Source organism: Anarrhichthys ocellatus, unplaced genomic scaffold (assembly GCF_004355925.1).
Source record: "Anarrhichthys ocellatus isolate YVR2014 unplaced genomic scaffold, GSC_Weel_1.0 scaffold18, whole genome shotgun sequence".
Lineage (NCBI taxonomy): Eukaryota > Metazoa > Chordata > Actinopteri > Perciformes > Anarhichadidae > Anarrhichthys > Anarrhichthys ocellatus.
The window spans coordinates 2755301-2771825 of record NW_022280048.1 but is presented as its reverse complement, the minus strand read 5'-3'; the positions used below and the strand labels follow the sequence as shown (position 1 = coordinate 2771825).

Genomic DNA, 16525 nt, shown 5'->3' with positions numbered 1-16525 from the left:
GGACTCCACACCTTCTCAGTTTCAGTTGAACTTTAAACTGTTCATAAATGTCAGTGTGAATGAAAATGAAAAAAAGAAAAGAAAATGAAAACAAAAAGTTTATTTTTGTATAAGGCAGTGTTCTACTGTAACAAATAGTAACAGATTCTCAAGGAGAAGCCCCTAACGTAACATGGATGTAACTTAATAAAAAACATTTTAAAAACAGAAACAATATTGCCAATTTGTAATAACCATTCTGAATACAATGTTAAGAGTGTACAGACAGCTGAGAATATAAATACAAATTCTTTGACATTTCTGCAGTATTCCCCTATAAAAGAAGCTACATCATCTGACAGTTTAACCTCCAACCGATCAAAATGCACAAGAAAATGATACAAGGTGAAAACACCAGTTTATCTTTTAACAGATCATCTCAAAACAAAAGTCCAACTACGTTTTCCACAAGCGTACAGTCATGTAATAAGTTGAGTGCATCATTTCAGTCAGAATTTAAACTTCACAGGTGGTCCAGCTGTCGGAAAAAATGGGAGAAAAACAACAACACCCACAGTAAGGCTGATTCGGTTTGTCGGGCCAGAAGCAGAACAGTGAATTTGAGACTATTAGGTTCTACCAGTTTTTTTCCCCCTCCACCGTTTTATATATATTTTACTCTTTGACTATTTCTTCAACCAGTTATGTAAATCACTTTCACACATACAGGATAACTGCGTGTGAAATGTGCTATGGTAAGTAGATATCTTGTAAGGCCATCTACAGTATGTAAATGACTTGTTTGAATGTTGTATATTGTGGACTAGACTATTCCTCTCTGTGAATTGATGTATTCTCTCGTTGTTTACTAAACCCAATCTGTCTGGAAATGAGGTACCTCAAGAAAAGAGGTAAAAAAAAAACAGTATATTTGAACATCATGACAGGCCTACATAAACCTTACTGGAGTAAAGAGAGGCTGTGAAAAAAGTAGTAAACATAAGCCGGCACTTAAAGCAAAAGCACGCGTGATTTCGGGGGCAATTGGCAGAGAAAGCGAGACTTGGCTCGCCCCGTTTGGCTGTGCTATGGAAACACAGGGCTAATGAAGAGCCATCAAACAAAGTGTGGCATTACTATTGAGACCTGGACACTGAGGCTACGTGTGGAGACAAGCATTCTAGTAAAGTTCAGTAGCTTAATGAGATGAAACAATCACTTGCTGAAACACTTTTGTGTGTGTGTCCTTTGTGAAACTGTTACTGGGGAAAAGCAGACAATCCCCTTCTGACTTCCCAATGAGGTCGCTCTCCACATTTCAGAGTAGTGTCACGTCTCTCTCGGTGTACAGCAACTTGTCAAATGAATCTGTTGTACAAGTAAAAAAAAAAGAATAAAAATGAAGCAACAGTTACTCCTTTGGATGAAACATAAAAGCACTCATTAGCACATACAAATGGGATTTTCGACACCAGCAGCCGATTAATTAAAAGGTTGCCTCCGGTGAGTTTGCTGCGGGCCACGTCTCTCTGGGTGTTCTCGTTTCACCTTTAGACACACCTGCACTCAGAGGACTGGCGGGATGAGATGTCCCCTCCCTGCTCGCCACTGGTCTGCTGTTATAGGACCGCAAGTTAGTGGCAGCGTTACAAAAAACATCCTCATCCGATTCCTCGTCCATCGTTCCGGAATAAACAAAGGTGCTGTGATGTAAACAAGAATCTGACTGCGAAGGAAGCGATTTACTGTCGGCGCGTTCGCTGCTGGGTGAACTCGAAAATATGTTGCGTTTGACTTGGGTTTGACTCTGAACTTTTTCTCTGTTCTCTCTGTATCCGCCGGGCGTCTTCAACTCGAGGCCTTCCGTGTCCAGAGACCTGCTCCTCCGGTCTAGAGATAACGGATTAGATGTGGGCTGACCAACTCTCGCGAGGTGCTGTGGGAGACTAGCGATCGCCCACGTGTTGCTGATCAGGTTCTGTTCATACAGGTCTAACATTTGATAGTTGCACTCGGCAAATGCGTCTTTTTGCAGGTAGCTTTCTTCAAATTCCTGATAGGGCGACGAGATGTCCTCCTCCAGCTCCATGTGAATCTGCTCGTCGTACTCTCCCTCGTTGTGCATGTCCACCACGTCGAACGTGACGATGGTGGGTAAGGCCTGCATGTTCGGAGTGAAGGCGGAGTTCGTCTCCGAATCGTCCGCGCCGTCGTCCATGTCGCTCAGCATCTGGGAGCGCTTCGTGTAGTCCACGAGCGCTTGAGAGAAACACACAGTTTGCCCGTCGTCCAAGTCGTTGCCTTCGTCCGGTGACTGAGAACTGATGGTCCTGTACGGTAAAGCCACGGGCTTGTTTTCCTCCAGGTTTTGCTCTTTGGGTTCGCAAAATGTTTCAAAATCGGGGTCGGATGTGCTTCCGAATGACACACTGCTGTGCCGTTTCTCACAGTCGGCATTTATGGATTTTGTTCTTTTTTCAGTGGAAGCAGGCATGGTTCCCTTTTCGAACACATCCGGTTCTATGTTATTCCTGTTGACTGACGCTTGTGGTTTTGAACTCAAACTACAGTTCTTATTTGTGCCGATTTCCTGCCGACCAATCATATTTTGTGCCACCTCGTACATTTCCGCGCCGATCTGCAGTCGATTCATGTCCGGAACGAAGGCGGAGTCTGTCACACCGACGGGCTCACTTGAATACTCGCACTGTTTGGAAGTGGACAGCTTCGGTTTGTTCTCGTAATGCGGACTGATGAGACTCTCGTCGGGTGCGAACAGTTCATAGAGGGCGTCGCCGCTGTAACTGTCCCTGGGTAACCTCTCTGCCCTCAGTCTGTCGGCCTTCTCCTGTCCGTCATCCGGCCCCGGCGTAGTCGAGTCGTAGTAGCCCTCGTCGCTGTTCGGAACCGATTCTTGATGCTCACTTTGGGGCGTCAGCACGTCGGCGATCGAAGAAGCGTCCGTGCCGCTGGCTTGCTGCGTACTGTTACTGTTCAGCAGGTCCATGTTGTGAGAACTCGTCAGGTCGGCAGTCAAATCTGTGTGCTCCTGGTTGCAAGTGCAGCAAATTTCCTCCGACGTGTTGTTCCCCCAGAAGTCATGAAGACACTCCTCATCCAAGTCTTCGGGTGAAGCCATTTCTTCACCGCCGCCCTGATAGGTGAGATAACAAGAGGCCCTCTTTCCTCCACTCCTGCTCCTCTCTCCGGAGACGGTGCTCTCCGTGATGCTGTCGTCTTCCTGATCTGCGATAATGTCCCCGCAGCCGGTGAGGGAATCGAAGCTCTTTAACGAGGCGACGTCTCCGTAAATCAGGCTCAGCTGCTCCGACGAGCCAGCGGGCGTTTCCGACTGCAATGCGGGTGAAGGCGTCGTCTGAAGCTTCAGACAAGGCTCGCTGTGTCCTCTCGAACTCTCCTTCAAGTCGCTGGCAACTACAGCCGTCAAATTCATTTCCTCCGTTTCCTCATCGCACATCTCATCGTCAAGCTCAGACTTTGGGCTGCCGAGCTCCGCGCTCTTCTCCGACGGCACCTCGTCGGCATCGATACATTCAGGCCCGAAGGAAACATCTCGTGGAACTTCTGCAAAATCAGGCACATCGGGTTCAGATCCCAGGCACTCCGTGACATACTGGTCAGTGTTGTCCTGGACAACAGGCACCTCTTTCTTGCAGCGAGAGGTCATTGCAATCATTTCAGTTTTATCCAATCCAACATTTCTGTGGTTTCTGTGATACTTGAAACTTTGAAAAAGGCTCCTCAAGCCCCTTTTCTGCCGGGTGAGAGTCAGTGATTTCTGTTCAGCAGGGGAGTGACTACATTCATTGCGACAGCTACTGTGGAGCTCTCCAGCCGAGTCCCTCTGGCCGAGGAACTCACAATCTCTAGCCGAGTTGCACCGACTGCTCCCACTGTCCTCATGACAGACCTTACTCAGCCCATCGTGTGTTCTGCTTTTGCTCATTCCTTTCTTCGAAGACCACTTATTGGGATTTTTACTCCTTCCTCCAAAAAAACTCGGCAAAATACAGATACTTTTACGAACTCCGAAGAACGTCAGAGCAGTTCTCCTAAATTTCCCAGACTTCGGGGATTTCACCGTCGCAGTCATCGTATCCGGCTGAGGCTCTTCTGTGATGTCGTCGGGGCCGCGTCGGGACGGTTGTGCGGTGGCCGAAGCCAAATCCACGGTGTCCCTCGGTAGCTCGGCTGCCTTCCGAGAAGCCATGGCTGCCGCGTTTTACAAAAGCAGTCCAACGGAAGGCATGGCAGCGGGAGTTTCTAAACCAGCGGACGGGACCACTGCGGTGAATTTGTCCTCCATCTGATGTGAACCCTGTATCAAAGAAACCAAAATCAATGATCCATTTAACATTTGTCACATTGATGTGTAGGATTCCTGTTGCAGACTTTAAACAATAATTCCATTAGAACGTTGGAATTTCTAGTCGTCATTTGTGTATCACTGTGGCCATCTGCCTTTTTAACCTTCGCCATCGATTAGTGTATTATGTACAGAGCCCAGAAGCACATGAACCTTTTTATTTTTTATTTTGTGAAAAGCTACATACATTTCTTTTAAGATCACATTTTCCCCCTCCATGTCCCTTCCAGGCCTCCGTAATTACAGACATACCTGTTTTTCTACCCTTTGCCTCAGTTGTTCAGACAATGTAGATGGACTCATGTGTCTGGAAATACAAGTTGAATAATAATGGTGACTTGCAATATTATATTTTTGTACATACTTTGAAAGTAAGTTTCCTCTCTATTAAGTCATTTGAGCAAATCTCTTCTCAAAAAAAGCCAGATGCATAAATGTAAGAATGTTTGTGCAATATTATTTGGCTTGGACTGTGTTTAATATGTTTAAAAAAAAAGGTGCAAAACTATAACATCAATATAAAGCCAATAGGACTCGTTAGTTATATTTTATTTTTTTCATTTCATTTTAGATCTTTTCATCTTTGCATACATTCCCTATGCTCGTACAGAATCTATTGTCTTCGTATGATTATTATTATTATTATATATCTTCAAGTATGTTATGGAGGCCTATAAGTTGTTTAGTGGGAGAATAGAACTAAATTAAACCAATAAGTTAAACCTTATAGTACTGTTTATCTAAACACACGTCCATGCATGAGAAAGACGGGCTAAGATCAAACTATTCAGGCTATTTAAGTTTAAAAGTGAACATTAATGACAGATCAAAGAAAACCCGTAAGATAGGAAGCAACAGGCTACAGATGTAACGATGATACAGCTGGACAGTAAAAAAACAATTTAACATTTCTCCGAAACGTACTACAAATGAGAGCCTTATCAAAGACAATGCACGGTAACGTTAGCTCACGTTAAGTCAGACCTAATGTTCGTTGGAGACCAAACTAAACGCTACACCACCACATTCACGCGATGGAGCTAACCGTAATGTAAACAAACGTACCAACTGAAGACAGAACCTTGCAGCACGGAGCTGGCGTTGTTTCTTCCGAGCAGAAGACGAAGTTCCCCTTCAATGCATTGTTTCTGCTAACGCTAACTTTAACTTCGGGCTACGTTGGTTCCCGTGTGGAGGACTCGGGGGCCCCGGGGAAGCTTTGTACGGTCTCATTTGTTTCCACCGTTAGCTAGCCGAGGTGTCTGCTAACAACGTTACTCACCAGTGTCTGTGGCTGTAACGCGAGTGTGACACGTTAAACCACATGGTAGCGAGGACCGTGTGGTATCAATACGCGGTCAAACTACACTCGGGACTGAATTAATTGCTCTAGTTAAGCCACGCATGTCGATTTGAGTCTAGACGCTCACAGGAACCCGTTTTGCGTTTACGGTTTAAATACCGGATGATGACTTCCTCTCCCCGACTTCTCAGGTAATTTACCCAAACCTCCTTTCGTGAACGTCCTTTTGACGCATGCTAGTGACGCACCACGTGTATAACCTATGTGTGTAACGTGTGTTTTATAATACAATAATAATATAACTATTCATGGTTATAATAATAATAATGAATATGTAATACAAAAATGACATCATTGCATGCTGAAAAAATGTGACGCCACTATTATTTCTAAACAAATAGACGATGAAGAGTTCCTTCTCCATAATGCATGTTTATCCATTCCGGAATAATTGTAAAATAATATATTGCTGCCTGCATGTGCTATCTATCTATCTATGATCATGGTTTTATCTTTCTGTTTTACACATTTGTATGGGAAAGGGAAAGAGAGCTTTTTTTATTATTTAAAAAATATATAAACTTTATTTGTACTCAACAGCGCATAGACCTTAGAAAATGCCAGTGGGGGAAGACAGAGGGAGAAAAGACATTATACAATTAAATAAATAACCAAAACTAATAAATAAAAAAATATCCAAAAAACATTGATGTTGTTCATGACAACAGATAATGATGGTTTGTCTCCTTTGAATTTTGACTGATGGATGTGATATTTAGCTAGAATTAAGATATGTCTCGTCACAAAAAAAAAGTCATCTCCCTTCAAATCGGTATGACCAAAGTTAACATTTTCAAGCCTCAATAAGGTTTGTTGGTATGTTCAGGAAACAGTGTCTATGACTTGTGTCCAGAATCTCTTGGAGTAATGACAGCACCAAAACAAGTGGAAATCATCTTCAATATGGGTCACAGAAAGAGCAGAAGACGGAGGAAGCTGTAAAACATGTCATCATTAAAATATTTGTCTTATTTACAGTCACATTCACTATACATACATTTACAGCAGGTCTAACGTGTTTATTTACAATGAAGAAAAATTATGCCATTTTTAAAAATTTGGTAAAACGTAATGCTACAGTAAAAATAGTTACAGTGCAAAATCTGGTTTTATTTACCATACTGATCTCTTGAGAGAAAACGTTTTTTTCAGTGCAATTTGGTGTTTCCAGCCCATATACAAGCATTAAACTGCTTACCAACTCTTGTACTTTTATTTCCCAAACCATTTTTCAAAGTGCGTTTAAATCTGTTTTCTGGTCCTCCTCGCTGGTGTTATTGTTCTTCTTTAAACAAAGTGTTCCTGATTTTTTCTCTTTCCCGGATGTATGTTCCATTTATGTTTTTGACTGCCGGACATCTGTCCACTCCATTTTTGTGTTTTGCAGCGCCTGAGTCTTCTTCTCATCCACCTGCACGTAATCTACTCTGTGCTCATCAGACAGAAAGGGCTTCTGCTGGACATAGAGAGGGAGAGATGAGGAGACGGTGAGTGATGCGTTTCCAGAAATGAACATGGTTCTGCTTTACACGTACAAGCAAACAATCATGTTGCACTAAATGTATTCAAACTACTGATGCTCCGAAGTGTACTGTAGACCTCCTGATGTACAACTCTTTGGGATCATATATTTGATTTCTCATTGCAAGGGATGTCGTGCAACACGCAATTCTTCATTACCATGATAGTAGCAGTAAGCTGTGTAAAGACATCGTAAGAAATCAGTCTTAAAATATGCTTACAGGCAAGTTGTAGCTGGTTTTCTTTACCCTTTGGAGTGAGCCCTGACTTGGTCATTGAGATAGTAATAATACAGGTCAGGGGAGCTAATAGTAGGCAGTGACTGTAATGCTACACCCCTGCTGAGTGTGGGCTGGCTGAGCTGAATTCTAAAGAAGATTCCTTTTACAATGTCAAAGATCATTCACGTGTGGTGTTAGCTGTTCCCTCTCCACTTCAGACACCAAAGCGTGAAGCATTTAGGTGAGTCACATCAACAATGTCACAGTCTGTACCTAAAGGAGGAAGACATTGCCATGTATCTGATCAGAACATACCTTCTGTACAGGAGAGGGGGATGCAGAATTGAAATCCAGTGATAAATAGTCGAGGTTTGATCTTCTCGCCCAGGGCTGAGCCGCTCCATCGAAGGTGAGACAGAAAGGGAGCCTGGACTCCTGTCAGAGAAAGGATTAAATAAAGACCTTACTGAACCGTCACTGTTCCCAGGTAAAAGGATCAGACACACCTATGAGATAGGTTCATATGTGCTGCATTGTCAATAATTACATAAAAACGGCGTCCTTAGACTGATCGAGTTTAGGGAAACCACTTGTGTCCAGAGTGCATCCACTTGTCTGTCAGTATGTTTTTGTACAACAAGAGATACGTGACTAATATGCCTTTACTCATGACTCTTCTCTGACTTTATTCAAGGAAGAATCAATTAAATATGCAGCAATTCCAGAAGCAGCCTTGTGCAACATCACACTGTCAAATGCTCACTCCCTAGAAGGTGCCCCAGTGCGATTACAGTTCGCTGAGGAGAACATTTCAGAAACACACGGTCACTTTCCACACCCACATTCTTAGCTGTGTGGGGATTCAAGCACATTTTCCCACTCAAACATGGCCCTGTAATTGTAAGACTGTAAGATTTAGTTCTTTTTTTAGTATTCTGTAAAATAAAAACTAGTAGAGTGACGTCTGGAATTACCTGGAAATTAATTTTGGCTTTTGATATTAAAGTCAACAGTGAATTAAAGATTTCTGCCCACATGATGGATATTAAAACACTTTTTTATTGCTGTGTTTAGACAGCGGATCTGCCCAACCACTGCAATATGATCACAAAGTGATCACACTTAGATTTACATTTCGTGAGAGAAAGTGAAAAGTGAATGATTCATTATGTTTATATACAAGGACGAGAAAAGGTGGGCTGACTGAGTGAGCCACGCCATAAAAATATATTACCATCAGAGCTACTTCCAATCATCAATTATCATCAATAATATCTAGATAAATGAAATCCATCTTCATGCCATGAATGCCAGATTGCTTCATATTCCTGAATATATTTTTAGTGCATTAAAATAAACACAGATATATATGTGAAAGTCCTCCTTCAGTCTCTGCTAGAGACAAAGGTGAGCATCATTAATGAAGTCAGTGACATATGCATGGTTTGAAAGGTGTTGCCACGACTGTAAAACGTTACCATTGCAGTGCAGTTTGTGTCTTCATCTCTTGGATTGTCCCCGTTCTCAAGTCTTCTTTCAAGGGGTAAACAGTTCGCTAAAAAGCTACAACAACACAAAAAAATAGGAAGAATGTCGGATTAACAATTAGATATGAAATTCTAGAAAAAGAAACTGAGAAGCAGAACATCACTGTTGAGCTGTAACCCTAACCCACATGACTGGATCCCGCTATGACACTTTGAGGATAAAGATACTTTTTCCCTCTCTCACCAGGATTCATTCAGTGCTCTGCTCAAAGGAAGATGAGTGGGACACTCTGTGATTGTAGAGAGGCCTCTCAAGTCAAGAGGCGGAGGTCGAGCTGTGAACCCAGAAAAGGGCAAAGTTACTGGATTGGTTGTCACATTCCGCGGAAAGACCCGCTTTCAAACGGTGGCGGGTAGTAAAGATCATTGTGTGGAAAAATCTGTGTATCTGATACCTGCACGAATCCTGTATCGACATTTCATTGTCAGTATTTCCAATCATTTCATACATTTACAAACCGTGTTTAAAGTCCAGATAAGATCATGAGGAGGCCCAGCTGATTAACTGAGTAGAAATAAAAGCTCAGTTTTCCACACAATTATAAGACATGTAACATGAACCAATCGGGGGCTGTTGTGACTCTCACCTCTCCTCAGGCGAGGCTTGAGATGCCGGTGAACGGGAGGCGGCGCAAGATCTCCAGTTTGGCACGTTAGGGAACCGAGAGTCGGGGAGGACTCAGCGTTGCAGCTTGTGTTGGCGAAACTGAGCATCCTGGGGCTCATGGGGATGTAACCGTCACATTCAGTGGGGGTAACAGAGGCAGTCGGGGAAGCCATGGGGACGTACGACTCGTCCTGGTAGCTTTGAACCCGCGTGGTATTTAAACAAGGCTGCTGAAAGACAAAGTATCACGAGGTCAGACGAGGTCACTATGACGGCATACGTTTTTATTCATAGAGAAATCATACTTCCCCTCTGTGTGCTAAAGTTGTACATTTTCCAATCCTCCATTTCTTTTTTTAAAAGAATGGTACGACGTATTACTGAATTAGATGAGGATATCGTTACCACTCTCTGTGTCTGTACGGTAAATATGAAGCAAGCAGCTAGCAAGCTTAGCTTAGCACAAACATTGGAAACAAGGGTAAACAGCTAGCCTGACTCTGTCCAATGGAAACTTTATCTACGTCCTTCATTAATTAACACAACGTATATATTGCATGTTTATTACATAGAAAAAACAGCTTAAAATTAAAATTAAAATTTCGCGTTCTGGGTGGTTGTGTTTCGTTATCCTTTCTGGAGCCAGTGTGAAGCGAAGACTCTAGGTTACAGATTAAACAACTGAGATACTGTTTGCAGTCTTTGTGCTGAGCTAAGCTAACTGTCACCTGGCTGCACACCACAGAGTGGTGAGATCAATGTTCTCATCTAACTCTCGGCAAGAAAACAGATCAGCATATGTCCAAAAATGTCAAGCTACTCCATAAGCACAATGGTTTTCTTTGTTTTTTTCTGCTGTTGATGATTCTCTTACCGGATTAAGACTCTGCCTCCTGTTCCTCATCGCTCTGCTATCGGCATTTGCTAAAAAAAAAAAAAAAAGATGTACGATTGGAAAATGACATTAGTTTACGTTCTCAGCTCTTACAGTCAGCTATTGTCAATATGAAAACGTACATTGCCTCATCATAATAGCACCAGGATTATGATTCATTTTGTTTAGCCCAGCTTTCACAGTTTTTTTTGTGTCATGCATTCCGTGAGACTGCTTTCCTACTGAGGACATACCTATTCTGAAATGGTCCAGGCTTGACAAAGAGGTCCTCCGGAGGAATAACGCAGCGTGGTTTGAGAAATGCTGTGCACTGGTTGCCCTCGGCCTGTGAGCTCCGTCATCACTCAGCTGCTCTGACAGGAGATTAGACTTGGGTGGCAGCGGCGGAGGCGTTTGTCTGTCACTCGTGGCCTCGCACGACGCAGGGGAATACGGTTTGTCAAACTGGAAGACACTTGTGGCACAGTGACGTAGTGGAGAGGAAGAGGATGACGGCAGAGCCATGGAAGGGCACGGAGCACTGAAGGGGGGGTTAGTCGACCTTCCGTGGTGGAGAAGAGACGGACTGGGGCTGGCATGAAAAATGGAGGACGAGGAATCGGTGTAAAGAGGCGAGGGGAGAAAGTCCTTCACGCCTTCGTCAGATGACTTCTGCTCCAGAGAGATCTCAGAGTTTGAAAAGCTGTCATGTCTACATACATGAGAGGGGGGGATGAAAACATTGCATTTGTTAAACATTAAACTACTTGCGTCATTTCGTCTTGTGTCAAAGGTTTTTACAGATTGTACATACCTACTAGTGCTCACACTCCCCGTCTCACACTGCGAGAGGATGAGGTAGTCCAGCGGGTGACCTGCATCTAGTTGGCTTGATAAAGACAGTCGGTCAGAGCTGTTGGGGGACGGGTGAGTTGATGTGGGGGTGTGAGGAAAGCCTTCTTCTGAGCTCTCTGTTGACAACAAGCAGAGCAGAGATCATGGAGTTTTCTGAAAAACGTTACTCAGTCTGGAGTGATAAGAAAACTGCCATCATGCTGACACTAAGGGCCTGGCTAAAGGATGCAAACTGTAAGCAAACACACACATGCAGGTTTCTGCCAGCCGGCACTCAAATTTACAATGTACCGTAAATAAAGCAGGTGAATTTGAAAAGAGGAATGGTATTTTTTTTTTGCAAGGCACCTTGAAAGTAGAGCCTGTTGCCTCTTTTGTTTATACATCCTCCAATCTTTTAGTCAGATTGGCTCGCGTTCAGAAATTTGTTTCATTCCATTTCACTCAAGGCCGCCGAGTCAAGGTTCTCCCTGCGAAACCATGTGTGTGTGGGGGGGCGGGGGGGAGACCAAAGTCTTGCATGTTCTCATAAAACATTTTCTACCCTTAATATAGGTTTGTGTTCTCTTGTGGGTGCAGAACAACCTTTTAATCTCTTCTGCAAAATGATGAAGCGCTACAGCACAGAAGCCTTTTGAGGTCCATGCAGTCCTACTCTAAAAACAAAAAAACCCTTTGAAGCTACATAACATTATTCTAAAGTTCAGTGTTTAGTGTGTGGAATCTAATTTTGCATCATAATCGACCACGTGTGTGTGTGTGTGTGTGTGTATGTGTGTGTTTACGGTAACACGCAGTTCAGCATATCAGCCACATTGCTCTATCTCGCTCACACAGAGGTTCAGTGTTCTAACAGACATGTCTCCACGTTTCCTCACCAAATATCACAGTAGAGCAAAGGTCACAGCAGCATCGCTCTGACAATAGATTGATAGAGTCTAGATGTGTCAGCAGGAGAAGTTTGAATGTAGAAATAGTTGTCAACGCCTTAAGAATTCGGTGGTCATGGGTCAATTAAAACCTTTAAAAGTGATAGCAAGATGATTCAGCATGTTAAGGGAAATGATACAAACATGACATTAATCTGTTAATCTGAATAGGACCTCGGCTCGCTGTTGATCTGCGGTTATCTCCTCTAATACAGCGGCAACATCAGGCAAGGAGCAGCTACAACATTTTTTTAACAGCTGGAATCATTAAACACTGCACTTTGCTTGACCTGAGCACTCATCTGAATTAACTTCCATTCCAGAGGAGTTGTGTGAAAACATTCAGTTACAATATCTCTATATTTCTAATGTTAACATTTTAGGATAATGCAGCATCTACTCGTTGTTTCTGATGCTGCAGGAAGAAGACCGAGAATGATTTGTATCAAATGGTGTTAACCACAGCGTGATGACGTGAGATCGTGTGTGTGGTTTTAGGAGGTGACTTATAGAGAAATCTATCTGAAAAGTCCACAGCTCTGTATCAAGCACAACTGTGCTGAAACTGACTGCTCAGCTGATAAAATGTTTTTAATGTTCGCTACTTCAACCACAAGTGTGGATCTTTCAGATAGACGGAAACTTACTCATTTAAATCTCGATGTTCCCCTGAAATTTTCCCTCTGGTTTGTTTTATAAAATGTAAATAAAAAACGCTTCACACTATACCACAGAAACCAAAAAGAATACAAAACACCGTGGAAATATTCCAGATGTTTTTTGCATCATTTTTTATCAAAAACTGTCATCTTTAGACTCCATTAAAATAGAGAATGAAGTACTTTAGGTTTGACGAAGCATGAAAACTCAACCTGTAAGTACAGCAGATATACAAATTCTCACTTAAAGCTCAACTTTGGGCGTTTTGCGGCATGACAAAAGAAATTGAAATTGCAACACAGCACCATATAAACAGTTTGTTTATGTCCACCAGCAGAGTGGATCTGCTGAATTGCAACTATAGTGAATGGGATGACCTTCTGTTTTACCCCATTACTTTGTGAGTAGTAGTAGTAGTAGTAGTAGTAGTCGTAGTCATAGTAGTGGTGTGTATTTACCTGCATCCTCCAGGCTCCCAAACTGGCAAATTTGACTGATACTACTGATCCAGCTGTTCATCTCCTCCTCAGTTTTGGCCACCAGGTAAAAAGCACGGAATGAGGTCTTGACCACAAAGAGGTGCTTCCCGTGGAAGTCTCTCTTTATCCTGAGCTGCCCGTTGAGCATTTCGACCTCACACTCTCTCAGGTCGATGGTGCGGATCGGCTTTTTGGAGTTATTACTTTGGTAGTACTCCAGCACATCGGGATTGCCGTTCATGCGGCCTCTTCTAAGCACAAACCAGCGTTTCCGCCACGCCTGCAGGAGAAAAAGGGAGCAAAAGGTTCATCATGGAGTGTGAACTTTATCCTTACTGTGCAGTATTATTCACAGTATTGCATAGTTCTAACAGTCCCCCCCCCCCCCCACCACCACCATCTCATTAGTCATGACCAGTCTTGGGAATAAGATCACAGCTCCTGCTCACAACAGCGAACTTTAAACTGTTTTTTTGGCTTTTGATTTGGTCAGTAAGAGGAACCTCAACTCAAATTTCCCAGCAGTACAGAGAAGAGGAAGTTGTATTTAGCAGAAAATGTCTTTAACACACCGAAAGAGGTATTTATACTTGGTCAGTCCTTTTCACTGAGGTCTTACTGAAAACGTAACACTGAAACTCAACAGGTATTTATAGTTCCTGAGATCTACTTGTAATATGTTAACGTCTGAGCCCTCTTTGCATACAGAGTGCCAGTCTTCCCCCCAGTCCTGTCGGTGTCATATTTCATAATAAAACAAATCATAAGGGTAGTAATGCTGGATGTATATTTTCTCTCTTGGTTTTTGTGCCACTGTGTGCATTGTTGGGGTGGAGCCTCGCCTGCTAATTTTGTGGTGTGAACTTAAAACAAAACTTTTTCTTTGTTCTGCGTGTGGGTAATCTGCTCCTGCACAAGTCAGTTGGTAGTGTTTGTACCAGGAAATGGTTAGACACGCCACACTTACCACGAAAAACACTGCCAAGTTTAAGAGGAAACCGTAACTCGACAGATGGCTATTCTATCCTATAGGGGTTTTGAACATGGAAAGTTTGAGCTCTGAAAAATGAGTTGTTTTGTAAATATAGTGAAAGTAGAAGCGGATCCACATTTTTTTGTTTGTTTTCATTTTCAAGTGAAGACGGAGCACTTCAGGAGGTTTCACTGGTTTCATTAAAGTCAACTTCTTATCTTTTCTTTCTGTTACCTGCAGGCCAATGCCCACATGTTCTCCCACTGTGGATACCATGCATGTTTAACACGATGACAGCCAGGACGTCAGAAACAACAAGCTGAGGATTGTCAAAAAGGAAAGATACAGACTAGTTTCTTCCAGAGCTTTCAACCACATCTCATGGTCTTCCTCGGCAGACGAAGTTTGATTCGTTGTCATTAGTTGTGACCTAAGAGTGACCTTAATCCACAGGAGGACCGTGAAGTGGACCTTGAGTTCGGATGTTTTTCACAGCACACATCTTCACTTGTCATAGAAGCAAAAGCACAGGTCTGTTCTATTCAACACTGGTGACAGCGAGCCAGAATGAACAACACCAGGACCCTGAAACTGAAGCAGCTAAATAGAATTCATCCATCATTGATTTGGTTATTTCCACCAAAGGCCTTTTTCTCTGAAAACATTTTGACAAGTCAAAATGTTTTCAGAGAAAAAGGCCTTTGCATTTAGAGGTTAAAAATGCAAAACTATATCCAGTCTCAAAAGTCTTGAAATGATGGGAACAACAGTACTTAGCATGAGATATTAGATGTTTGTATACAGCATCTAATTAATAAGATTTGCAATATTTGTACAATGGACTTTGTATTAAAGAAAACAGTGACATAGGGCCTTTTGAATAAAATACATGTCCTCAAAGGTGGCAGTGACAATAATGTACGTTTGTCTCTTGTGAGTAAGGACCAACTTCACCACAGTGAGGTGAAATGAAGTGTTGTGGATGCTTCTGTTTCTACACAAGGTGGAAGCTGCAATCAAACAAGTCCCCTTTTGGGACCATCAAGAAGACACGCTACGTCGTTTTCTTTAAAGTTCTTAATGCTGTGTGAAGATTTTCATTTCACATCAGGATGCCACAGAGCATTTGTCCCGTGATGATTTGATAGCATGCGCTTGACATTTGAATACTGAGTCAGATAGTGTGCCCGCCCATACAACGGTCTGAAAAACATGTATTTAATTTGTTCTCTGGTATCTACAGGATTTGCATAGTGTGCTAAAACAAGTTTCTATTTACCGCCCCGAGACCCCATCAATGCACACCTCCCACCCCCCCGGCCCTGCTCTGGTGTTGACAAATTGCCCTCCTCCTCCTCCATTGGTCCAGAGGAAGTGCAAACAGCCGTCATGAAGCTGGACTATTTCTGCTTGTCACCTAAGTCTGTCTGACTGACATTACTTCCCATGTTTCACAATGCACACGCTCATCACACAAACACACATACACAGAGTGGCCAGCCCAGCATTATCACATGACACCCCCCCCCAACAACCACAAAACACTGCTGACCGTGTAAGCAATTACATATACTTGTTGTAGGAGTCATTTCCATGTTGCCTGAAGTACATCTGCAGGCTGTAACATATTGTTGTTGTTGTTGTAACTATGAAGTGCATCCAGAAGCCAGAACACGAGAGCAAGGCGTCATTGTAGAAACGAGGAAGAAGATGTAAAAGGAGAGAGGATTACAGCTCAGTTACACAAACGCATACAAACCCACAGTATGTTTCTAAATCATCATTCCACACCGTAACACACACACACACACGCACACACACACATATACACACACACACAAGACAAGGCTCAGCAGCACAACCTGGCATTTCTACTGCTGGCAGAGGACATAAACAAGTGTCCGGTGTGTACTCCTACTCACAAATCTCTTTAATTTCTTCTCCGGAGGGGATTTAATGAGCCAGCCGGTGCAGACCACATCCCCAGCACTCATCTTGACTGCAGAGCGTGTCGTCCTCACGGTGGTTGCTGCTGCTGCTGCTGCTGCTACTGTGAAACTGAGAGCACTGCGAAGCATATCCTGTGTTCTGGTATTCAGCCTATCCACTCCAAAAGGAGGAAGTCGAAAA

At 43.0% G+C, this 16525-nt stretch overlaps 2 protein-coding genes across 5 annotated transcripts; both read right to left on the bottom strand.

The window, feature by feature from the left end:
• Positions 1 to 85: 85 nt before the first annotated feature.
• amer1 (APC membrane recruitment protein 1) lies at positions 86 to 6094 on the bottom strand. 2 transcript variants are annotated; one of them, XM_031857081.1, is made up of 3 exons: positions 5432 to 6094; positions 1528 to 4318; positions 86 to 1347 (listed from the first exon to the last, which is right to left on the bottom strand). In XM_031857081.1, the coding sequence occupies exons 2-3, from the start codon at positions 4208 to 4210 to the stop codon at positions 1298 to 1300; spliced, it is 2733 nt and encodes a 910-aa protein (XP_031712941.1). In that variant the 5' UTR covers positions 4211 to 4318; positions 5432 to 6094; the 3' UTR covers positions 86 to 1297. The 2 variants fall into 2 exon arrangements, with proteins under 2 accessions (XP_031712941.1, XP_031712940.1); XM_031857080.1 differs by having other exon boundaries at positions 86 to 4318.
• A 132-nt stretch (positions 6095 to 6226) lies between these two features.
• Positions 6227 to 16461, bottom strand: gab3 (GRB2 associated binding protein 3). Of its 3 annotated transcripts, none has more exons than XM_031857086.1 (10): positions 16318 to 16461; positions 13402 to 13702; positions 11314 to 11470; positions 10754 to 11211; positions 10500 to 10549; positions 9606 to 9852; positions 9203 to 9293; positions 8950 to 9034; positions 7787 to 7906; positions 6227 to 7185 (listed from the first exon to the last, which is right to left on the bottom strand). In XM_031857086.1, exons 1-10 carry the CDS (start codon positions 16387 to 16389, stop codon positions 7066 to 7068), a joined length of 1701 nt encoding a protein of 566 aa, XP_031712946.1. In that variant the 5' UTR covers positions 16390 to 16461; the 3' UTR covers positions 6227 to 7065. The 3 variants fall into 3 exon arrangements, with proteins under 3 accessions (XP_031712946.1, XP_031712944.1, XP_031712945.1); XM_031857084.1 differs by having other exon boundaries at positions 9606 to 9855; positions 16318 to 16460; XM_031857085.1 differs by having other exon boundaries at positions 6227 to 7182; positions 9606 to 9855; positions 16318 to 16460.
• Positions 16462 to 16525: the final 64 nt, after the last annotated feature.